Below are 24,801 nucleotides of genomic sequence, written 5' to 3'. Positions count from 1 at the left end.
TATGACTAGAAGCCTCTTGATGGCTTTCCCAGCCTCCCTAGCTGGGCTCTATTTCCCCCTTTCCCCCAAAGAGACAGACTTTCCATGATGTCTCCAGTTGAGCATTTATCTTGTTCTTTTTTTTTTTTGGTGGGATCTGTAGCTTTAATGTCTGTGTAGAAGTTCATTTAGCATTGTGTAGGAATAGCTCTGGAAGCATGCTAGCTTCATGCCATCATCTTGGCTCTACCCAGAAAATCCCTATAAAATATTCTTTGGAGAGTTTTGTACAGCACTGAATAAATTAATTAATTTAGATAACACTTTAATTTTTATTATATTGGCTCAAACTACTTATGAACAAATATGAAACTTCTTGATTCCTTCAACTGCTAGTCACTCACTAACTACATATATAATATATACACATACATATATGTATGTAAATATACATATACAATATATATTACACATAAGTTGTTTCTCCCAAAAGAACAATGAGCTCCTTGAGAATAGCTGTTTTATTCTTGTCTTTGTGTTCACAGAGACTAGTTGGCACATGCTTACTAATAATGCTTTTTGATTGAATAAAGGGATGTTTGGGGGGCATATATTTGGAAATTATGACATAAAAATAAATTCTATTGACAAAAATACTTTCAAAAACCAATCGTATCTTCCAGACCTCACACCCATATAGAATTTCTCAAAAGTGTTAATTAATGTCAAGGGTAGGAGGAAGGAAAGGAGAAAAATGTGGAACCTAAAATCTAACCAAAAGTGAATGTTGAGAACTATCCTATCTACATGTAATTGAAAAAAAATCTATAAATAAAAGAAAATTTTTTTAACTGTTTAAGAGTATTTTAAAGCTATTAAAAGTTATTTAAACCACACTGTACTAAGACTTCTGAAACGTCATGTATTATAAAGAAGCAATTTTCAAAACCATTTGATGTTGGTTAAATAATAGAAAAGTAAATCAGTGGAAGAGACAAGGGAGAATCTGAAATAGTTTTAATAATCCAAGGTATGAAAAGACTAAAAACATAAATTACTTAGGAAAGAACTCCCTATTTGATAATAATTGCTGGGAAAATGGAAAAATAGTCTGGTAAAAATTAGGCCTAGACCAACATCTTATATCAAATCTCATAATAAATTCAAAAATAAATACTTGAATATTAAAGACAGTGCCATTAGGGAAAGAAAAGGGAATTGTATGACCAGTCTGCCTTCTGTCTTGTCTTTGAGCAGCAAAATACAGAAGAAAAAGGGCCATTCTTGATACAGGCAGAAAACCTGGGTTCAAGACTTAATACTGACTAGCAATGTGAATCTGGTCAGGTTATTTAACATCATTTTCCTTATCTCTAAAATGGGGCCAAAAATGCTTGCTCCACTCTTTCAAATTCTGATTAACAAAATTGTTATAAGGAAGCACCCTATTAACCTCAAAGTGCTACAGAAATGGGAGTAATTGCTCACATAAGTGGTTGATTTTAAATCAGAATGACCAGCTGAATCATCAGGTCTTTGTTGTTGCTCAGTCATGTTTAATTTGTTGTAATCCCTTTTGGAATTTTCTTGGTTAAGATACTGGAGTGCTTTGACATTACCACCTCCAGTTCATTTGACAGATGAGGAAACTGAGGCAAATAGTATTAAGTGACTTGCCCAAGGTCACACAACTGGGTAAGTGTCTGATGTTAGATTTGAACTCAAGAAAATGAGTCTGACTCCAGAACCTTATCCACTGCACTACCTATCTGCTTCGAGTTATAAGATTAATAATCTCCAATATTGGAAGTCACGAGAGAACCAGATAGTGAAGGAACAAATGCCTTTATAGGATGAAATGGACTGAGAAGCAGAAGACAAGATGGGGAAGACAGAGTGTATTCTTCTCTACTTCCCTTCAGTGAGTACTGACCTGGTCAGGTTCTCTTTTCCAATTCCATCCCTTGTTACACAGTGAATTTACTGCAGGTCTATCACCCCAGACTTACCAACAGAGTACTCTACTCAGCATCTTCCACATCACATCAAATTGACATGGAATCATAAGATGTCAGAGCTGGAAGAGATCTTAGTGGCCATCTAAGACAATCAACTCATTTTATAGATGAGGAAACTGAGACCCAGGAAACATAATTGACTTGCCCAAACAGACCTCTGTTAAGATGTGATGATAATAGTGGAAATCTTAGACAGGGTGGTAGGAGACATATTTCAAGTAGGTGTTGACTCTGGTATCATACCCACAATAGTTTCTGCCTATTCTGTAGGTCCAGGCCTAGATAGAAGGCTAATTGTTGACAGGGAGAAGTCCAGTGTTCCATGCCCAAAGTTTAAAATAATAATAGGACAGTGGTTTTCACTGCCCTTGTATGAACAACCTTTAAGGTAATGATTGAGAAACAGTCACCAGGATCCGCAGACTATGGGACACAGTTTTAGAATATATGATTAAGGAAACTTCTCATATTTCTAAAAAGTTGACACCTAGCAAATGCACCATCAAGACCAGACTTGAGTCAGGTAATGAAACTGGTAAAGTTTATCTGTGGTGATTTATCAACTCATTTTCAATGTGACCCAGCATTATCCTCATCAAACCAAAATCCTAATTTCTCACTCCACCTCTCCCCACCCAGTGGCTTTAAGGTGTTTTCTTCTCAGAAGTCCTTAGGGCCAACCAAGGCCCACTCCTTTCTCCCTTTCGTGAATTCCTTTGGAAGCTCCCTTTGGAGCTTCTGTTTTGTGGAGGGGAATAATCCAGACTCCATTTTCCCTCCTGATCTTGTTCTGGATTTCCAGACTTTGAGACCAGATTACCTCAGTCTTCACTGCCCAAATCCTTACCCAAATTTTATTCAGTTCTTCCTTTCTTCCTTTCTTCCTTTCATGCTTTGTTACTTTCTTTGCTGCTTTTTCTCTTCCTTCTTTCCTTCCTTCCCTCTCTCTTCTTTTCCTTCTTTCTCCTTTCTTTTCTTCCTCTCTTCCTTTCTTCCATCAGACCTAAGTGCAAATTTTAATAAAATGTATGTGTGAGTAAATGTGTATGTGTGAAAAGAGAGTTAGAACAAGAGTGCTCTGAATCCCCATAGTGGGTGATTGTTACTGTTATTCGTCTAAAGAGGACCAATGACTTCACAAGATGATGTCTTGACTTGCTCATGAGTTGGATTTAAGTGAGGCACACCTGTACATAGTCATCAGCCTCTCTCTTCTTGAGTAATCAAAAGTCCAGAAGCAGAGCAAAAGTCATGGTGATGGCATAGAATGCAGTTGATGATGGAGGAGAAAGGGCACTTTCTCATCCACTCAAGTGACCTGCTTGTATTCCCTCACAGAGTTCATCAGTCAGTGATCAAGAAATGAGCCCTTGCTCACACACTGTCCAAGATGCTTTTCTTCTGCCTTTCATCTCTTCCCCTCTCCAAGAAATAAGCCAATAGATTTGCATAAATAGTCTATATTTATTCACTCTATAATACATAATGGCATTTTCCAAAAAGAATAAGAACAGATGGTGCCCCAGGGCAAGACAAATACCAGTCCCCCCTCTCCAATTCTCCCTCCCCTCTAAATGTAATTACTATTTACAATAAAATTCATAGTCTACCTTGTAGCTCTGGAGACCTTTCCACCTGGATATACTGGGGCAACTACCCCTTGTTTGTTCCATTCTCTAATACCCCCTTCCTCTTCACTCTCTGCCCCAGCTTTAAGGTTTTGCTGAAAACATCAGACTCAACCTAAAACGCTAGGCCAGTTTGAGATCACCCATACCATTCCTATGATGGAGATGCTCAGGTTCAACAGAACCAGACTTCAAATCTGAAAATCCTCTGAATTACTCAATTGACATTTCCTTTTTCCCCTTCACATTTCAAACAGGATGACTGTCAAATTTGCAAGACACTCCCAATCATTATTCCGTTATTATCAGTGATCCTGATGTTCCTTCCATCTTTAAACCCCCCGATTCTAGGATTCCTATTTTATAATGGAAGGTGCTATTATTTTTCCCCATTTTACAGATGGGGAAACTGAGGCAAAAAGATTTTAAATGACTTGCCCAGAGTCACACAGCTAGTAAGTATCTGAAGCAGGAGCTGAATTCAGGTCTCCTTGATTACAGATTCAGCATCCTGTAATGCACACCCTGGTCTTCAATATTATTCTTGTAGATTGGCCTAGCCTGGTATTCAAGGCTATACACACCCACCAGGCACTCACATTACCATCAGTTTAGTTCAGGCCCTCATTACCTAGGCCTAGACTCTTTTGACAGCTTCCTAATTGGTCTCCCTGACTCCAAGTTCTCTTCTGTCTAGTTCATCTGCCTGCCAAATTTCTATTAAAAGCAGAAATCTGACCACTTCACTCATTCAACAAAGAAGCTCCTTTGATAACCTTCTGGTCTTACTATACATAACCTCTCTTCACTGACTACTTTGCCAACAAAATGATGTAACATACATGATATTCATCATGTCTTTGCATAGACTATATTCCCATACCTAGGACATTCCCATACCCTCTTCACTTTTCTCTCTTGAATTTCTTTAGAGCTTAGCTTGAGATATCTCTTATATCAGACCTTTCCTGATCCCTTCTAGCTTGATCCCTCTCAATGTTTCTCTCACCACTTCCTTCAGTCTTCAACTTCCTTTTAAATTTCTTTGTAGAATTTCATACTGTTGATCACCTTCTCTTCCTGGTTCCTTTTTCCTTGTTCACCTACTCTCACCTCCTCTAACTCGTTCCAAAGCTACATAAACACTCACTCACTTTATCTCTCTCTCCCTTTCTTTCTCTCTCCTGCCTTCTTCCCTCCCTCCTTTCTTATATTATCTCCTCTTTACTATGCCAAATGCCCATAGACCTTTTTAACTCCATTATGATATCTATCATATCATACTATGCATTGTAGTAAATGGCTTATCTTCCCCACTGAACCCTGATCTCCTTGAACATAACTATGATAGCAATAATAATAATGATAATGATAATAATTTATATTTCTATAGATCATTATGGTTTACAAAGGGCTTTCTTCACAACAACCATGTAAAATATGTAGTACAAGTATTTTTTCTCCATTTGATATATGATGTTTAGAAAAGAAAAATTACTTTCCCACAATCAGAGTTTACTAGTAAGGCCCTAGGTTCTCTGATTCCAGGATTAGAGAGTCACTAAAGCACCTTTGCATTCTCCAGAAGGGCTCCATTTGGCTCATGGAAGGCTCATGCAGGAAGTATTTGTTGAAATGAACTGGAGGATTCACGAGGTTGAGTCACTATTTCTTTCCATCAGGAAACTCTCCCAGAGAACTGGCTCAGTGCCCACACTGCTGCACTTTCCATTTCAGCAAGAAGTAATCGATCCATCACAAAAAGCATAGGAGCACTCAACAATTTTATTCTCTTGGCTTCCACCAGGTCCAAGTGGTATTAGCTTGTGGTTTAAGAAAGCATCTTCCCACCTCCTAATGGCTAATTTTTTGTTTCTTGTATGAAAACTCAAAGGAACAGAGAGGCCTGGGCTTCAATCTGGACTAAGGAAGGGTGAACTTGTCCCATGCTGTGAAGAGAAAATGGACATCTTGAAACACAGGCTTTTTACTCTTTCAAGACCCTTTCATGATATGGCTGGCCCTACTCAGGGGTGGTTAGGATTATATTAAAGTACTAGGAACAAAAGCTAGATAGAGAGACAGGTGTGGTCAGTCTGGGGAAATTCAAATGAATGAATGAATGCTTCTTTTAGCATCATTATGTCATGCTAGAATCATTTTACAGGTTACCAAGGTGAGAGAGGGTTGTGGTCTTCCTTTCCCAACTCTCTAGATGAAGACACTGAAGTCACAAGGCCACCCTATGAAACCAGGTCTGTACTACCTCAAAGTCAGAGTAATAGAAAGAGCCTGATAGATTTGTGACCTTGGGCAAATCATTTAACTCAATTTCTGCCTAATGGGGATAATATTACTTGTTGTTCAGTTATCCAACCATGTTTGATTTTTCATGACCTTGTCCATAGGATTTTCTAGGCAAAGATACTAGAGTGATTTGTCACTTCTTTCTCTAGTATGCTCCCATTTACAGATGAACTGAAAGAAATAGGGATTAAGTAACTTGCCCAAAGTTGTACAGAAAGTTTCTTTTTTTTTCTTTAGGTTTCTTTTTTTTACAAGGCAATGGGGTTAAGTGGCTTGCCCAAGGCCACACAGCTAGGTGATTATTAAGTGTCTGAAGCTGGATTTGAACTCAGGTACTCCTGATTCCAGGGCCGGTCCTCTATCCACTGTGCTACCTAGCCGCCCCAAGAAAGGTTCTGAAGTTGTAATTAAACTCAGATTTTCCCGATTTCAAACCCAGAGCTGTAGCCACTGTACCACATAGCTATTGCCTATAATATTTACAAATGGTCAAATAAAATAATGTATGAAAGTCTTTATAAAGTTTAAAAATTGTGATCCAAATGTTAGTAGTAATTAACAAAATGTTAGGATAAAAATTATTTTAAATTTTTTTTTCATATTTTTCCATTGATGTGGAGGATATAAAGATGATTACAGTTGCTTTTTTAGATTTTTTCATATTATTCCCCTTTATGTACTCTATATTATAGTAATTCTATACTCTTCTCAATCTCTTCTTCTTTGTCTACCCTTTGTTATTCCAAAATTTCCAGTTCCTCCACACATATCCTTATTGAAATCTACCTCATCTTTACATCTTTAAAGGTGCAATTCAGGGGTCCCCTTTGGCAAAAGATTTCCCTGACCTCCCCTAGTCAAATATGACCTCTCCCTCCCTTTATTTTGCTTTTTTCAGTGGGGTCTTAAAGTAACTAAATTTATTAGAGAATAAGTTCATGAGTTTAATGGGGAGAAAGAGTAAGTTCCTTGAGTCAGTATCTCTACCTTACTTTATCTTTTTATCTCCCCTCATGGCCTACCACAGGGTGTTTCACTTGAATTAAATTGCAGGGTATTATATTCTGTAGACACATAATTAAAATATTCATTCGTTCATTCTTACTTTAAAAATACTTTCATGTTCATTATTTTGTTTTATTTTTCTGAGTAACTGTGAAGTAGACAGGCGTGATTATTCCACTCTTAACAGATGGGGAAGCTAAGGTTCAGTTAGGTGACTTAACAAAGGTCTCAAATTCAACTCTTTTAATTCTCAATTGAACGCTTTGTCCATTAATCTATGGGGATATATCACCATAAACCTAAGAGAAAAATTAAAGAAGGAAGTCACTCATATGGGTTAGAGTTATTAGGGAAAGATTGGTGGAAAAATTAGACTCTGAACTGCTGTTAAAGTTGGGTAGGATTTGGATGGTCAGAAAGCAGATATAGGGAGGACCTACTTTTTGAGCTAGGTCTCCCTTTAAAAGCATAGAGTATCTTCTATTGCCAAAAAAAAACATCCCTTGGACAAATTGTGTCATCCCCTTCTCCTTGCTCCCACTCACCTGCTCATTATTGTAAAATATATGGCCAAATGTATGTGCAATAACATGGTCTCCCTGGCCCATGATTCGGTTAATGATGCCTGGAAATCTGATAGTCAAATTATAGAGTCTCTCTTCTTGGCTCTCCTCTGGCTCCTGTAGGTTCTCTTCTTGATTTTTGAGAGCATCTGCCAAGGTTTGGATGGAGTCATTCTTCAAAGCTTCCATAAAACTTGGATCTTCTTTGAACTACAATGTAGAAATAAAGGAAAAGCTTATGGGAGGCAAGCCCAGGATTTTGAGTCAGAACACCTGAGTTCAAATCCTACCTAGCTCTTCAACTTGCTATCTTGGAAAAATTATTTCCTCTCTCTGTTAGTTTCATTTTCCTCCTCTATAATATTTCCCTAGCACGTAGTAATTGCTTAATAAACATTTACTTGTTTATTATCAAGGAGATTGGGATAGATCATGGAATTTATTTATTTATTTATTTTTAGGGTTTTTTTGCAAGACAAACAGGGTTAAGTGGCTTGCCCAAGGCCACACAGCTAGGTAATTATTAAGTGTCTGAGACCAGATTTGAACCCAGGTACTCCTGACTCCAAGGCCAGTGCTTTATCCACTGTGCCACCTAGCCACCCCTGTGAATTTATTTTTAAAAAATATTCTGATAACTATTTTCAATGTAATTGGCTTCCTTTGTAATCCTGTCTATTTCATTTTTTTCTGAAAAGTGAGTCATAGATTCCACCACTTGCCAAAGGTAGTCCATGATCCAAAAACAAAATGAAGAATGCCTAGCCTCTAAGATCTCCTTTACTTCTAGCTTTATGATCCTAGTGTCTCATACAAACCCTCTTTATTATCCAGTGTGGCTGACTGAACATTTCCTGGCCTGGACTATTTTCCCTTTTAAGAGTTGGGTTTCTCAACATATTCCTGGCATTTTTTTTTTTTAGGGTTTCTAAGAAGTGACTTACAAAAAATGAAAGATGAAACAGTATAAAATATACTGATTAGAGAAACCAAGACCAGTAAATTCTAATAAGCCTATAAGGGAAAGAAGAAGCAAGACAGAGAAAACAGCTCTCAGAATCAGCAAGACCTGTGTTCAAAGCTAACCTCTTATGTATAATGATTTTATGACTCTAGGTATGTCACTTAACTTTTCTGGGCTCTAAGTTGTAGAGCAGGTATCAACTTGGATTGGCAGGAGGTTCTCTCTGAGAAGGTCAAGGGGAGAGAGAATGAGTGAGAGAGAGAGAGAGAGACAGACAGACAGAAAAAAAAGAGACAGAAAGAGAGACATCATGCATAGTGGATTTAAAAAAACTGACTTTGGAGTTAGGAAGACCTGAGTTCTAATTTTACTACTGACACATACTACCTGTGTGCCCATGGATGAATCATTTTATCACAAACAATTCCAAGCAACTTTCTCTCCCTAAGTTATAAGTTTAGACAAGTTGTCAATCTATGTTGGTAGAAAGAATTACCATATCAATGAAAACACAGACCCAAAACAAAAAATAAAATTGGTGTCTAAAATATTATTATCATTAATGTAAAGATGGTTTTTTCCTTGTGTAGTAAGCACATACAAAGAAGTGGAAGGAAAGAGGCATTAGTAGATAGGCAGGGTGACTTGGCAAGCAAAATAATTTGCCAATCTTGCATTCCAAAGGAAGTCAAACGACTCTGAATATGCCTCTGTTCAACAAATAGTCAGGCCTTTCATTCTCTATCCCATAATAGGAAGCAGGAGACTTTTCCCATTTCTTTGGCTGATAGAGTCTTCCCTTCTAAGGTTTACTTTCCTCCTACCCAATATGTAAGCTCCTTGAGGGAAAAGAAGAATTTTTTTAACTGTCTTTGTAACTCAGCTCAGAACATAGTGTTTAGTATATGGTATATAGTAAATATTCAATAAATACTAGCTGAATGATATACATAATCACAAAAGGACAAAATAAGCATTAGTGGTGAAAGAGATCTTAGAAATCAAACTCTCATTCTTGACCCATCAACCAAACAAAAAAAAGTCAAACTAAATGGTCAACCCTATGCCTAGCCCTAGAGTTGGCATGAGAGCTACTCATGATAAATAGTTGCACCCACAAGGTGCAAGGAAGGATCTTTGCATGGATACATTTTAGTACTTAAAATTGCTGCTTTCCATAACACATATCTATATATGCTACAATGAAAGTTCAGTACCTCCACAGAGGGAATCAGACCTTCCAGAGATGCACAATTGTTTGTGTAGGCTCTGATTTATTTTATGGGGGAATCCAGAAAAGGAGGAAAAACTTAATACTACCAGCCCTGAAGGAGCTGGCTTAGTCAGGGAGACACAGTCTATTCTTAAAGGAAGAGTGAGATATTTGGCCTATCAGAACTGGAAGGGACCTTAGAAACTATCTAATCCAAACCTCTCATTTTACAGACAAGGAAACTGAAGCCAGATGGAGGAGGTAATCAGGTGTAAGATGCAGGGATAAAGCTAAATGACCTCTAAGGTTCTTTCCAGATTTGAATCTATGGTCCTGCAAGAAGATTTCGTGAAAAGAAGTGAAGACTGAGCAGAGTTTCAAAAACAGAATAAACTTTGAATAAGCAGTTTTTAGATCAATGAAGCTGTCTGTCGATATGCTTCTCACCTGTTTATTGTACCTGTCACCTTGATCTCTGAGAAGAGCAACTATCCTCTCAATAATGTCATCTAAAGGAAAAAAGAGAAATGTATTATTTTTAATGTACAAATATAATCCTTAAATGACAGTATTTCTTTTTAGAAACCAAAACTGTCACTCAAGGTGATTTTTCTCTTGATTTTTAATTTCATGATCTCAGAAGGAAACCAGACCTTTCTATCATGCAGGACATGGGTGGGGAGAGAGGATCATATATGGGGGAGGGCTATAATTATGTTGAATTTATTGGTTCTTGTCCTTTGATATTAAAGACCAAAATGATATCACTATGTTTGAGGCAAATTTCAGTGTGAGTGGGTACTCTAAACTTACATTTCTTTGGAGCTGCTTCAATTCTACCTTCCTACAGCACCTTCAGTATGCCAGTGTCTCCCAAGGTATACAATCAAGGTGTATAGATATCATTTCTTCTGACCCTCTTATGAGCACTTGCCATAAAATAGTTGTTTTGGCAAGCATACATCTGGCATTCTAGTGATATGTCCAGCCCATCTTGGTTTCACTCTCCATTGTAATGTTGGAATACTAGGCAGTCAGGCAATTCTATCCATTGACCGAGGGAGAGGTACCATTCTCCCAAATGATTTTCTAAAACAAATGTAACTCTTCTTGCTCTAGGGCCTCAGGAGGAACAAGACAGAGAATAACATACTAGAAAGAAAAGAGCGCTAGATTGGGAGGCAGGACTGGATTTTGATCCCAGCTCTGTACCAATCAACTAATTGTACCATCTTGGGCAAATTGCTTTAGATCTCTGGGCTTCAGTTTTATAGCTGACAGGGACCTTGGAAACTCCTTATTTTACAGATGAGGAAAGAGATGAAATGATCTGTTTAGGGTTACCAAGGTAGAGATCATCAGAGGTAAGATTTGGACCATGGTGTTCTTTTTGTTGGACCATATCAATGACTTCATCTTTAAAATGAAAGTCTCTTATAGCTTTATAATTCTATTTATGGTTACAACCTAAAATGTTTTTTTGCTCCTGTCCAGCGGAATTGATCTAAAGACAAATTGTAATTCTGTGAGACCAAGATTGGAAAGTAATGCCAACTCTTCTATCCAGAATCTCAGAGTAAAAGTCTTTGCTTGAACCTGGTTAAAATTCATGCTTACTAGGAGATGGCTCCTTCTTTGGTGGGGGCTGCCCAACTTGAATAGAAAGTCCAGTAGAATCAGGAATCTTGACTTCTGCGAACATTGTCTCATGTACATTATCCTCATCTGAATGTGAAAACAGAAAGAAACAAATGTGTTTTAAATTCATATATGATTAATGGCCAAGGAGTCTCTAACTGAAGACAAAGCAGCAGAATAAGTTGGGTCCTGCCCAACATATCATTAATACATTATCATGATAGGAGATATACTCTATTAATTAACAAGTCAATTAGTCAGCATGCATTTATTAAGTTCTTGCTATGTGCTAAGCACACTGAGGAAACTCAGAAAGGCAAACAAAAGTAATCCCCATTCTCAAAGAGCATATATTCTAAACATTATCATATCCCTTCATTTTTGTACCATCTTAAGATTTGTAAAGTACTTGGAGATCCATTATCTCATTTGATCCCCACAACTGTCTTCTTAAGGTAGGTAGACAGGGCTTTTACTCCCATTAAACAAACAGGGAAATAGAGGCTCAAAGAGCTTAGGTGATTTGCCTGAAGATACACAGTTGGTAACTGGCAAACAAATTATGTGACTTTGGGTAAATTGTTTAGTTTAACTCTCACTTCTGCAGGAAGGCTTTCCAGGTCTTCTCAGGTAGTGTCTTTTCCTCTTTGATTATCTTCCATCTACTTTTCGGTTTTCTTCCATGTACCTAGTTACTTACAAAATGTCTTTCCCATTAGAGTGTTAGCTCCTTGAGAGCAGGGACTATTTTTGCTTTTCTTTTTATCTACAATGCATGGTACTGAGAACATAGTACTTAATCAGTGTACGTTGACTGACAATTCTTTGGACTTTAGTTTCTTCATCCATGGACTGAGAAGGTTGTATCTCTTCTAATTGTACCATGGCACCTAGACCAGTACTTTGGCTACTTACCTAGGCTTCCTGTGAATAATCTCAAATTAATTTCCCTTTTCTCCTTGAATTTTTATAGCTGTAATTTCTAAATGTTTTACCTCTGTCCCTGTTCCTTATTAATATTATTATTTTATTTATTAATATTATTATTATTCCCTAGAATATTTCTCTTTAATGTTATGGGGGGTTGGCATATACTGAGACCACTTAAGATGGTCAGCTCTCCTGACTCCCAGAAGTCAGTTCCCCAGCACCTTTACATAAGTAATTCTATCTTAGGTGGTTTGGTATTTATGCATTGGCAGACTAGGTGAATAGCTAGATAGAGTAATTTGAAGGGAGAACTGAGAAGATTCCATTGTCCCCAAAGTATCTATCCCCTGAAATTTTACCATTTGAAAGTCATTCCTTTGAGTTCAACATTTCCCACTCTTTTAAAAGGCAATTTCCTTGGAAGGGAGAGCACATTTGTTATTAGTTAGTAATACTTTGTATTTACTCCCTACTAAGAGTGCAGTGAGAAGGTAAAAGGTCCCAGTGGGTGTTTCTAGGTAGGTGGATGGGCATGTTATAGACAAATAAAAAGGAGACTCAGAAAACAAGAATGGGCAGTGTTGAGAGCTAGAAAACAAACCACTTCAGTAGCTGTGGTGTATTGTAAAGGGAACAGAATAGAGGTCAGGAAACTTCTACTCCACACTCTGCTATAAGAGGTCATGGTCCTTTCCCCTGAGTCTCAGCTTTCTGATCTGTAAAGTAGGGATGATGATATTTATAATACCTTCTAAGAGAGCCATTATAAGGAAAACTTTAGAAATGTGAGTTGCTGTCCTCATCACCACTGTCCTTTCCTGTTTCCTTGGGGAAGGGGCAGTGCAGTCCCCTGTCAATGAACTTGGCCATCCCCAATGTCATTTCAGGGGTGGTTTCTCTAGGTGAAGAACTAGAGGATGATGTTCCCAAGATCCCCTCAATTTCCTCCTTACTTACAAAAGAGCAACGGAGGAAATAAATATAGAGAGACCAAGCCAACCTTCCAAAGTAACCAACTCTATCCCAAGGCTAGCCACTTGGGCACTGGGGGGAGGAGGAGATTGGGCCAGCTTACCAGGAGTAGTCAGACTGGCTGGTCTATGACTGATGCACAAAGGAAGAAAATTGGGTCTTTTGGGTCTCCGAGCCTCAAAGCTTCTAGAATCCAAGCCTGATGATTTCTTGGCCTCTTCATTGCCATGTTTCTTAAAAGAAAAGGCCTTCTTGAGGCCAGACTTCTTGTCTTTCTTCCTGGTGCTTAACTCTGGTGGGTCTACAGATGCCTCTAAGTTTTTGGGGTCTTGAAGAAAGTGGCCTTTCTCTTTTGATTTTTTGCGTACGTTGTCCTTCTTCTTAGAGGTTACTTCTGGTGGTTCTGTCAGTGTTCCTAGGGGTTCAGGATCCTGGGGGAAGATGGGTTTCTCCTTTGACTTTTTGTCTCCCTTTTCCTTGTCTTTTTTCCTAAAGTTTGTCTCTGGTGGTTCTGCCACTGTTTCTAGGGGTTCTGAGCCCTGAGGGAAGATGGGTTTCTCCTTTGACTTTTTGTCTCCCTTTTCCTTGTCTCTCTTCCTAGAGGATGACTCTAGAGAGTCTACAGATTCCTCTAAGACCCCTAGGTCTTCAGGGGAATTACATTTCACCTTTGACCTTTTTTCTCCCTTGTCCTTCTGTTCCTCCGACCCTGTTCTGGTAAAGAAGTTCATCAGGGTCTTTAGCAAGCCATGTTGGCCCTTCTTGTGAACCTTGTCCTTGTGGTTGCTTCTTTGACCACCCTGCTCTCTAGTGGTCCCTTTGATTTTCTCTAGCTTCAGGGTTATAGAGTCATCATTATCCAAAGCCTTTGCTGACTTTTCCAAGGGTCTGGCCTGCTCACTTAATGATCTGCGAGGCAAATGTGAACCCTGAGAGTTCCCAGATCCTGGCATCTTTTTGGAAACCTGAAATTTGTCTGGGGACTGGACTTTCCTTCTAATCCAGTGCTCTGCCTTCCACGATGGCCTGTGCTTCTCCATTTTTGTTCCAGCTACAACAAAAACAAAAATGTTTTATAATAAAATCAAGTCCTGGGTCAGAGAGAATTTAGGAAAAGGAATTAATTAGCCCATAATAAGAATAGAACATTTTGAATAACACCTTCTTGAGATCCTAATGTGCCATATGCTTAGTCAAAGTAATTTAATCCTTATCTCAATGTTTTAAAATATTATCAGGGCAGGTAGGTGGTGTACTAGATAGCTCACCAACTCTGGAGTCAGGAGAACCTGAGTTCTAATATGGCCTCAAGAGACTTAATACTTACTTAGTTGTGTTAGTTTGCCTTGCAAAAACAAAACAAAAATTTTTATCCTCATTTTACAGAAGAAGAAACTAAGGTACAAAAATGATGTGATATATTCAACCTTTACTTAGTGAAAGAATTGATGAATATGATTAGATTTCTTGTCCCTGGTCCTATGAAATATACTACACCACCACTTCAGTGATTCAGATATTTGCTACTAGGTGATATTTTCTCCCACTGTCTTTAGTATTTTAGTTTGTCTTAAGAGAATTTTTTTGTTATTTTTTTACAAATGACTCATCCTTTTGGTTTAAATTTTTTCTTTTTACAAAATAATATTTTATTTTTCCCAACCACATGTAAAGACTATTTTTAACATTTAAAAATTTTTTTGAGTTCAAATTTTCTCCCTGCCCCCCCCATGGTAGGCATTTGATATACATGTTCAATCAAGCAAATAATTTTACCATAATGCTGTGTGGTCTTTGAGACTCGCTTTCCTCATCTGTCAAAGTGGTTTAATACTTCTGTTCCAATGGGGAAAGGATTTCAGACCTAGAATTGAAAGGTACCTGAAAATCCATTGAGTCCAACTCCCTCACCATACAGATGGGACAACTTAGGCTCAGTGAGGTTCAAATAGACTTGCCTAGAGCCAAAGAGGTATAAGCATTAGAAGAGGGATTTGAACCAAAGCTTTCTGACTTCTGAGCCAGTTATCTTTCTACTGTGCCAATACCTCCTTTGATAATATTTATAGATGACAATAGAATTCCAGTGGACTAGCTACAAAAATGTAAGTTGCATTTATTATTGTTTTTATTGTGATGATATAATTGTCTCATAGTTGTTTATCACAGTTGATTAGAATTACAGTTACAGATTTAGTCCTCCATGATGACAGACTGTGCTATTTAGTCACCCTTCTTGGTCACAAGAGAGTTCTAGAGAACCAGCAGTACCCCAACCCCATCACTGAAGAAAGCAATAAAATTAATACCCTCCTAATGGCAAATAAGTAGAGGTAACATGTTTGAATACAAATGATGCCAAAGCAAACCCCAGGTAGAGGATCATCCTTAACTAGGAACTGTCTTGTATTTCCTGTCTGCTTCTCAAGACTGAAAAAAAAAGATTTTTGCCTGTTTTTTTCTTTCTTTTTTTTTTTTAGCAAGGCAAACGGGGTTAAGTGGCTTGCCCAAGGCCACAAGGCTAGGTAATTATTAAGTGTCTGAGGCTGGATTTGAACCCAGGTACTCCTGACCTGACTCCAGGGCTGGTGCTTTATCCACTACGCCACCTAGCCACCCCTCAATATACATTTAATAATGACTTTTATATTTATATAAATCATTTCAACTTCCTTTCACCTCCCACTGAGCCTTCCATTTTGACAAAGAAAAAGATTAAGCAAAGACATTCAACCCAATGACTTCAGATGTTTACATTATTTTGCAATGATGGGAGTGGTATGTTATGTTTCATTACCTAATCTCAGTTTCATTACCTAATCTCAGGGATCTTTTTTTAGGTTTTAAGGCCACACAGCTAGGTAATTATTAAATGTCTGAGACCAGATTTGAACCCAGGTACTCCTGACTCCAGGGCCGGTGCTTTATCCACTAGGCCACCTAGCTGCCCCTCAGGGATCTTTTTTCAATCACTCATTAATCCAAATCCCACTTCTGATACAAAAAAAATATAAGTACTTCAAATTTTTTTATCCTCATTTTACAAAGTAAGGAAATTGTAGATCATTAAGGGGAAGAAATTTTTCCAGGATAGTTAATGGTCTCATTGGAACTCAAGCCCAGGGTTTTCTGATTCCAAACCTAGTGTTCTTGCTTCCACCCTTGGCTGTCTCTTACATGAGTTGTTCAAGATCCCTGGTGGGTTAGTGGCAAAGTCAGGCTCAGAACTCTGGTTTTTGGGTTTGGTTTTTTTGTTTTGTTTTGTTTTTATTTTTCCTGCTGTTCATTATTGCAAGACAAACTATCAAATTGCTATATAGCATAGGGTTCATCCTTATCATATGCTAAGGGGGGCCCAAGATGAAGGGTTTAATGGGGTTGAAGATCAACCTTAATGGACTTGCTCATTCCATCATTGCAACAATCAGGCACAATTCTGGTATACCTGCAATGGAGAATACCATCTGTAGCCAGAGAAAGAATTGTGGAGTTTGAACAAAGAGCAAACACTGTTAACCTTTAATTAAAAAAAAAACATTATCTTATTATGTGATTTTTGCTATCTCTTATACTTTATTTTTTTTCCCTTAAGGATATGAATCTCATCACATTCAACTTAGATGAATGTATACCATGGAAATAATGCAAAAACTAAGATATTGCCTTCTGTGAGGGGGGAGGGAAGCAAGATTAGGGTAAAAATTGTAAAATTCAAAATAAATAAATTTTTAAAAAGATGAAGGGTTTATGACAAACTAATACATAGATTCCTAGAAGATCAGAATTGGGAGGAGATTTAGAGATTATTTGAACTACCCTCAACCTCTCCATTTTACAGAAAAAAATAAGCAAGTGTTTATCCATGGTCATATGTCCCAACCCCAATTTCTTCCAACTCTTTTGAAAACTGTACCCTTAGTACACAGTGAGAGTGGATTGATGCAAATACAACCGTATTAGAGAAATGTCTGAAAGTGCACACCCTCTTAATTGCAACTCATATATATATATATTTTAGGTTTTTGCAAGTCAAACGGGGTAAAGTGGCTTGCCCAAGGCCACACAGATAATGGTAATTATTAAGTGTCTGAGAACAGATTTGAACCCAGGTACTCCTGACTCCAGGGCGGGTGCTTTATCCACTGTGCCACCTAGCCACCCCTTATATATACATGTTAATATATTATACTTCATCTTTGTGTACATAGGATTTTACATTATCATCTAGTTATTGGTCCTCAAAGGACAAACAAAACCAGCCTAACTCTTGCAAAGCATGGGATGATCTCAGAAACCACTGAACACAGAAACTGAACAGTTGATTGCATAGGATTTGACTAATAGATACAAGGTTCAAACTAACTTATGAACATGCAACTGAGCCTCTAGTCACATGACTTCTGATAACTCTTGAAATTTTCAGGTGAATTACCAAAAAAGAGAGAGAGAAAGACAAAGACAGAGAAGGGATGGGAGAAAAAGAGTTAGAGATAGAAACTGAGACAGAAAGAGAAGAGATAAAAACTCAGAGAGGATAAAAGACAGAAAGAGTCAGAGGGAGATCCCCAAAAGTTATACTCTGCTATGGGGTAGGATTTGTTCCTTTCAGACTTGTCCTATTGCTTTGATTTCTTTTATTCACTTTATATAAGTATCATCTACATAATAATTTTCTGATCTAATAAGTTCATATTTACATATATATAAAGAAATATCATTTTTTGGCATATTTATATATGTGTATATATTATATATATACATATATGTGTGTAAATTGTTTCTATTTATATAGACTGCTAGGTGACACAGTAAATAAAGCACCAGACCTGGAGTCAGGAAGACCTGAATTCAAATCTGGTCTCATACACTTAACTAGCTGTGTGACCTTGGCAAGCCACTTAATTGCTTGCCTCAGTTTCCTCATCTGTCAAATAAGTGGCAAACCAGTTCAGTATCTTTGCCAAGAAAACCCCAAAATGGAATCAATGAAGAAGAGTTGGATACTGAGATGAGTGGACAACAACAAGGAGGTGATGGGATACAGAAAGAGATGAAAGGGGTGAGGGGTCACTAGAGTGATCAAAGAATTATAGTTTAAATAGTTAAGCCCAATCACTTGTGCTCATTATTATTATTATTATTATTATTATTATCAACAACAACTTAGAATATTAAAGTTGGAAGGCATCTCATTGACCAATTAGTCCAAACCTTTCTTGAAGAGTTGGGACCAGAGTCCAAGGTTTCTACTTCAGTGCCAGAGCTGTCTCTTTTACGATTCAGAAATATTGCAGTGTGGCTCATGATCATGCAAATAACAGCCTTCTCTGTCTCTCTAATGTCTGTACACAATGACTGCATTTAAAAGCTGAACACTGAACAACTTTGCTACTTAGCATGTTTATGAACTTGAGCAAATGATTGAATCTCTCTGGGGCTCAGAGGGAATTGAACTAGAAGATGTCCAAGGTTCCTACAGAGAAGATGAACCTCGGAGTAAGAGGACCAAGGTTCAAATTCCACCTTTAACTCTTAATCACTTAACCTCTCTGGGTCTCAGTTTCCTCACCTGTAAAATGAAGTAGTTGAACTGGATGACCTTTGAGTTTCTTTCTAATTTTAGATTTGTGTTTCTACATCCCTATGAGCCTTTTCAAATGTGAGATGAAGCACAAGGCAATGGTACCGGTGAAAAGAAATGCAGGTAGTTTTTGCTTCCTACAGCTTTCAACTCTATTAAAGATGGAATAAAAATATCAATCTCTGGGCTTAATTGCCTGGTCTTCAGTCAAATAAGTGTTTCTTCAGACAAATAAGTGTTTCTTCAGACAAACTTGAGATCTGGGAAACTTGATTTGAAAGATCAAGGTCACCTGGACCATTGCTAGTTGTCATATTAACTTTTGTCCTGCCACTGGACTTTGATGACTGAGGAGAGGGTTAGGCTATCTTTGTACAACTTTTCACAAGTCAAGATATCACCCTCATGATGTCAAAAACAATAACAAAAACAACAGCTACACAGGGCATTAATGCTTTAATTAATTCCCACTAGGCCAATCCATAATGAACCTGCCCCATTCAACTGTTTCTGACCTGCTTTTTCTAATCCTCTCTGAGTCCTTCTATCTATATTCACTTCTTTGGACCTTTTCAGTGGTGTGTTGAACCTTACTGGCAAGCACACTCAGGAGAGCCAATTGTCAGATTTTTAGTATGGGCATTTATGATTCAAAATCAGTAAAGTCACAAATCAAGGCTTAATTTGAATTGTTGAATGTCTAGATTTAAGAAAGTGATGGGGAAATTTTTAATTATTCAAATAAAACATTTAACAGCACAATCCAGAGTATATATTGTTTTTATTTTGTTTCAACTAATTCCAGCTGAGGCATCACATTACTCATAGGTACACTTCATGTAATCAATCAGAAAGTTGAATCACCCTTTCTAATCTTCCACTTCCAAAAGAATTAATTCCTTTTCTAGCATCTTTGATGTTTAATTATTTGGTTTCTTTCAACAGAGAGAGCAATGAATTTAGAATTTCAAACCCTAAGTTCAAATCCCCACTTGTCACTCACTATAGCATTATGTAAACCTTGCCAGGCCTTATTTTCTTCATCTTCTGAAAGAAGCAGTTGGATCATTTGATCACTATGGTCTCTTCCAGCTCTAAGGCAATAATTCTGTGATTCTAAGCTCAGTCAGAAGATCTGGGTTCAAGTCTTGCCTTGGATATTTACTAGCTATATGACATTGCAAAAATCACTTAAAGTTTCTTGGACTTTGATTCCCTCCTCTATAAAAATAGGTATGACAATGTTTGACTGTCTTCCTTGTATGGCCTTTGTGAGGAAAAACGCTTTGTAAATCTGAGTGCTATATAAATATGAACTGTTATTATTATGATAGAAGAATATTATGCAAATAGAATTAACATAAAGTTCATAACAGAAATCAAAACAAAATACTATGTTAAAAGAAGCAAATCTTAACCTTCAAAATCAAGGGAAAAGAAAGACAACACATAATAATAAAGCATCTACTATTATGTTATATAATGTGCTAGGACCTTTACAAGTATACTTTAGAGTTCATCAGAAGCCATGAGATATGATAGTTCAGTTCTAATTCCAAACTCCAGGTTGCTATGAAAGTTTTAATGATGCTGAGCTCATTACCAGATCAAGTGACCAAGCAGTAAGGAATAAAGTCACTAAGATTAAAGAGGACTGGGAGAGGCTTCTTCTTGCTCTGTGACTGAGAGAAAGTAGGCAATTACTAACACCTCAGGAGATCCATTTTTGGTATAGTATATATATTGAAAATGAAATGCCCTGAACAGTACTTGTAAATTTGTAAATGTTAGAGAGCCAATTAGATAATGCAAGTAGTCAGTGGGCATTTATAGGGAACTATTATCTTTTTTCCCAACAGAAAGGGAGAAAAGGCCTCTGAGATCATTATGCTTTGAATGGAGAAATTGCTGCCAAGGTTCACTTTTAGCTGACTTGACTGATGCTTTTACAGCAAGAGCTCATAATTTGTTTTGTGTGAAATGAATCTCTTGGAAAACTAGGTGGAACCCAAGGACCCTTTCTCAGAATAATACTTTTAAAGGTATAAAACAAAATACATAGGATTACAAATGAAACCAAATTCTTGATACATTAAACATTAAAAATAATATTTTTTAAGTTCACAGATTCTAAATTAAGGATTTCTAGGATTCCTTCCCTTTAAAAGGTACCTTTCAACTAGGTTTTGTTGTTTACTCATTTTAGTTATGATTCCATTTGGAATTTTCTTGGTAAACATATCCTGGTAGGTTTCTTATGGATATCTATTTAAATGCATGTTTTTTCTCCCATTAGTATTTAAGTTTCTTTAGGACAGGAGCTGATTTTGCTTTATCTTTGTTTACCCCGAACTTAGTATAATGATTGATAGATAGTAGATAATTGTTTAATAAATGCTTCATTAATTGACTAACAATGATCAGAAAATTCTTCCTTATGTTGAAGTGAAACAAAACTCCCTGTTACTACAATGAATTGATATTATTCTGTCTTCCCCAGATACACAGAAAAGTCTCATTAAAGTCATGTAGCTATTATGTCCTTTGACCCACAAGTCCCTACCAAGTCAGTTCCTCCGACTCCAAATTCATTAAGTCATTATTAAATGCTTTAGCCTTCAACTCTTCATGGTGGTTATAATGCCTTATCTCCCCTTCCTCTTCCACATACAAACACAAAGAGATGTTGTAAATTCCAAAAGAATTGAAAGTCAGGAGACTAGGCTAAAACATCCTCATTTCCTTTAATCTGTTCATATATTAAACCTTCCAGTCAACTCACTCTCAAACTTAACTCTAGACATAAGGAGGCAGCAGATGTCGTACAAAGAACCCTCATTTTATAGTCAAATATCAGGTCCTATCTCCTACTTACCAATAACCTAGAAGTCTTCCTGAGTCTCATTTTCCTCTTGTATCAAATCAAGGTGTTGGACTCAATGATCTCTATCTAACCTCCCTTCCAGTTCAATAATTTTTTCAGTTATGTACATATTTGTGACTCCATTTGGCGTTTTCTTGGCTAAGATACTCGAGCCATTTCCTAGGTAATGTAGAGAAAGTGATCTCAAAGTGTTTGCTAAATCTCCTCCCTGCCAATTCCAATTTTTATATTCCTTCTCCTGGAACAACCATAGGACAATTATCTCACACCAGCCAAAGGAGTTCTCCCATACCTGGTTGGTCTTTTCTGTTCTCTCCCTCTCTTCTTTCTGTTTCTGTTTCTCAGCCTCCCCTCTCCCCCAGTAGAAAGTCCCATATATATTACTACCACAATGCCCAATTCTAGTCCACACTAGAGATAGTGCATACAGTACAGTGTAAAGATTCAAAGTACCTGGATTCAAATCCTCTTTGAGCAAGTATCTTTCAACCTCAGGTCAGTTAAGGTGGCACAGTTTTGGATAAGGAATCAGGAGGACCTGTGTTCAAATCCAGCCTTAGATACTTCCTAAATGTTACTTCACCTTGTTCGCCTCAGTTTCCTCATCTGTAAGAACTGGAAAAGGCAATGGCAAACCCCTCCAGTATGTTTACCAAGAAAACGCCAAATGGAGTTACAAAGAATCAAACACAGTTGAAAAGACTGAACAACCTTCAACCTCAGTTTCCTCAACTGTAAAATGAATTGAATGACCTCTAATTTATAGACCTATGATCCTATGTTTCAGAAAAATTCCAAACATCACAGCAAAATCCAGTCCCAGGAGATCCCAGGTTGCACTAGGAACAGTGGGACACAACAGAAAGAAACTTGGATTTTGAGTCAGAAGACTGGGTTCAAATCCCACCAGTTTGGTGACTTCAATCAAGTGCTTTCTCCTATGTGGAGGGAAAAAACGCTTTTTGCCAGAATAAACTCTCTGGGTTTCAGTTTCTTACTCTGTAAAAAAAACTTGGACTACATTAATTTCTATGTTCCCTTGTTTTTATGAACCCCAAACTGAGCTTACCGAGCAAGCTGAGGGTCTGTGGAGTGTGAGTATGGAGGAGCGCTGAGATGTGCTCAGAGGTACAGTTCTCTCTTCTGGAGTTGCAATCTGCTCAGGTTAGATTCAGGCCCAGCTGATCCAAAGGGTTTGACACTGCTATCAATGTCCTGGCCAACTTCTTATTTAAGAAGTCACTCTGGACCTGAGATATGAATCTATTAATAGAATCATGTTTATGGATAGCTTTGTCTATAGGCAGGTCCTCTGATAGGTGGAATACTGAGGTGCCCGCCCTCTTTTTTTTAACAGCATGACTTAGTTACGCATGTCTGAGGACACAGTTTCACTCTATAACTTCCTTATTGCTTTCAAATGAGATAAGGAACTAATCCACCAGTTAGAAAACAATCCTTTATCTGGATCTGAGCTAAATAAAGGATGGCCGCTAAGTGGTAAACAAGTGCTGCTGGGAAATCCATTTAGCAGCAAGCAAGAAAAAGGGGAATTTTTGCTTATGACCAATGTATTGTAATTCATTATCAAAGCTCTACACCTGAAATGACCAGAGTATCAAGAAACTGAACCTGCTGAAGCAGAGCGTTATTAACTGACAGAGCACTGGTTTAAGAATAAAATTGATCCCTTCCCAGCTAGGTGGTGCAGTGTATAAAATGTTGATCCTGGAGTCAGAATGCCACGAATTTAAATCCAACCCCACTCCCCATGTGGGACACTCCTCTACTCTCTTTACCTAAACCAGGGAGCTCTGTCAGTAAGAATGTGATTTTGTGATTGCTTATTTTTGCAAGATATAATAGAGGTTATTTTGGCTCATTTTTTTTTTTGTTTGCTTGCTTGTTTTTTTGTGGTGAAACAATTTTATTTGACCTGGGCTTTCTTAAGATTTTGTTTTCCCTTTCTCAGGTCCAGTCAATAAATTCAAGCTCTTTGGGGACAGGGATTGTCTTGCTTTTTTAAAAAATTGTATTTGTAACCCCTATGTTTAGCAGAGTACCTGGTATAGCAAGACTCAGTAAATGCTTGTTCCTCTGGCTTATCTTATCAGGTAAGCTATATATCATCTAATAAAGATCAGAGGAAGAAGACTAGTTAGTGCTAACTGGTAATTCCTTGCTTAGGGCTATCAAGGTAGCTATTTTTCTTTTTTTTTAATTTATTTTTATTAAAGATATTATTTGAGCTTTACAATTTTCCCCCAATCTTGCTTCCCTCCCTCCACCCCCCCCCCCCCCCAGGTAGCTATTTTTCAATCTCAGTAGAGGGATCTGTTGCTTTCCTGGAACATTTATTCAAAATATAAGAAAAATCTTTCCAAGTCTTATCAAGAGCATTACCCATTCCAGGCACAAATTACATTGACATAAGGAACCTAAATAGTATTGCTAAAGATTAAGAGATGGGCAAGAAATGGCGAATTTTTAGATCACAAGTTACATTTTCTTCACTGCTACCCATTGAGGGCAAGGGAGAGAGAAGACAAAAAGTGACTTGAAAAGTGAATAGTTGGCTAAAAGGGTGGTGTCTGAGAGGAGGATTTGTATTTTGGGGTATCAGTTTAAAATGTGGGAATGATGATTCATGGCCAGGGATGGAGTTATACCTAAAAGAGCTTGCTTAAAAAAGTATTAATCTAATAAATTCAATTCATAAAACTCTAATATCTAATCTAATAAAACACCTTTAAAAGGGACAGAGGCTAAAGCAAGAGATAAGAGTCTGGCAAGAGCTCAGTCTAGATAAGGGAAAGGGTAGTTATAATGAAGGAAGAATAGTAGTCAAGAAAATCAGAAATTCATATTGAAATAAAACTCAAATAGAAACCATTTATAAGATCTGACCTCAAATGTCTATACATAAATGTTAAAAATTTAAGCAATAAGCAAGAGGAATTAAGAAATCCTAATGCAGAAAAAAGGAATTTCCCTATTAGTATCATTGAGACAGTGCAAGAAGTTTGTGACTGAAATATAGCTATGGAAGGTATCACTCTTAAGTTATCCACTCCTCGAAATCTATTCTCTGCTATGCCTACTAAAGGTAAACCTGTTTA

General features: G+C 37.4%; 1 protein-coding gene across 3 annotated transcripts; it reads right to left on the bottom strand.

Moving 5' to 3' along the window:
- Positions 1-1,015: 1,015 nt before the first annotated feature.
- On the bottom strand, positions 1,016-23,039 carry BNIP5 (BCL2 interacting protein 5). 3 transcript variants are annotated; one of them, XR_012478457.1, is made up of 7 exons: positions 22,752-23,039; positions 13,321-14,268; positions 11,295-11,402; positions 10,125-10,186; positions 7,483-7,710; positions 5,196-5,574; positions 1,016-3,000 (listed from the first exon to the last, which is right to left on the bottom strand). XR_012478457.1 is itself a non-coding variant. In XM_074236415.1 (6 exons), the coding sequence occupies exons 2-6, from the start codon at positions 14,255-14,257 to the stop codon at positions 5,539-5,541; spliced, it is 1,371 nt and encodes a 456-aa protein (XP_074092516.1). In that variant the 5' UTR covers positions 14,258-14,268; positions 22,752-23,039; the 3' UTR covers positions 3,034-5,538. The 3 variants fall into 3 exon arrangements, 2 of the variants coding, with proteins under 2 accessions (XP_074092516.1, XP_074092515.1); XM_074236415.1 differs by lacking the exon at positions 1,016-3,000 and having other exon boundaries at positions 3,034-5,574; XM_074236414.1 differs by lacking the exons at positions 1,016-3,000; positions 5,196-5,574 and having other exon boundaries at positions 6,621-7,710.
- Between the last annotated feature and the right edge of the window lie 1,762 nt (positions 23,040-24,801).

Source organism: Macrotis lagotis, chromosome 5 (genome assembly GCF_037893015.1).
Source record: "Macrotis lagotis isolate mMagLag1 chromosome 5, bilby.v1.9.chrom.fasta, whole genome shotgun sequence".
NCBI classification, from domain to species: domain Eukaryota; kingdom Metazoa; phylum Chordata; class Mammalia; order Peramelemorphia; family Peramelidae; genus Macrotis; species Macrotis lagotis.
Note: the sequence above shows the minus strand (reverse complement) of the source record. Positions and strands in the feature narration are given on the sequence as shown.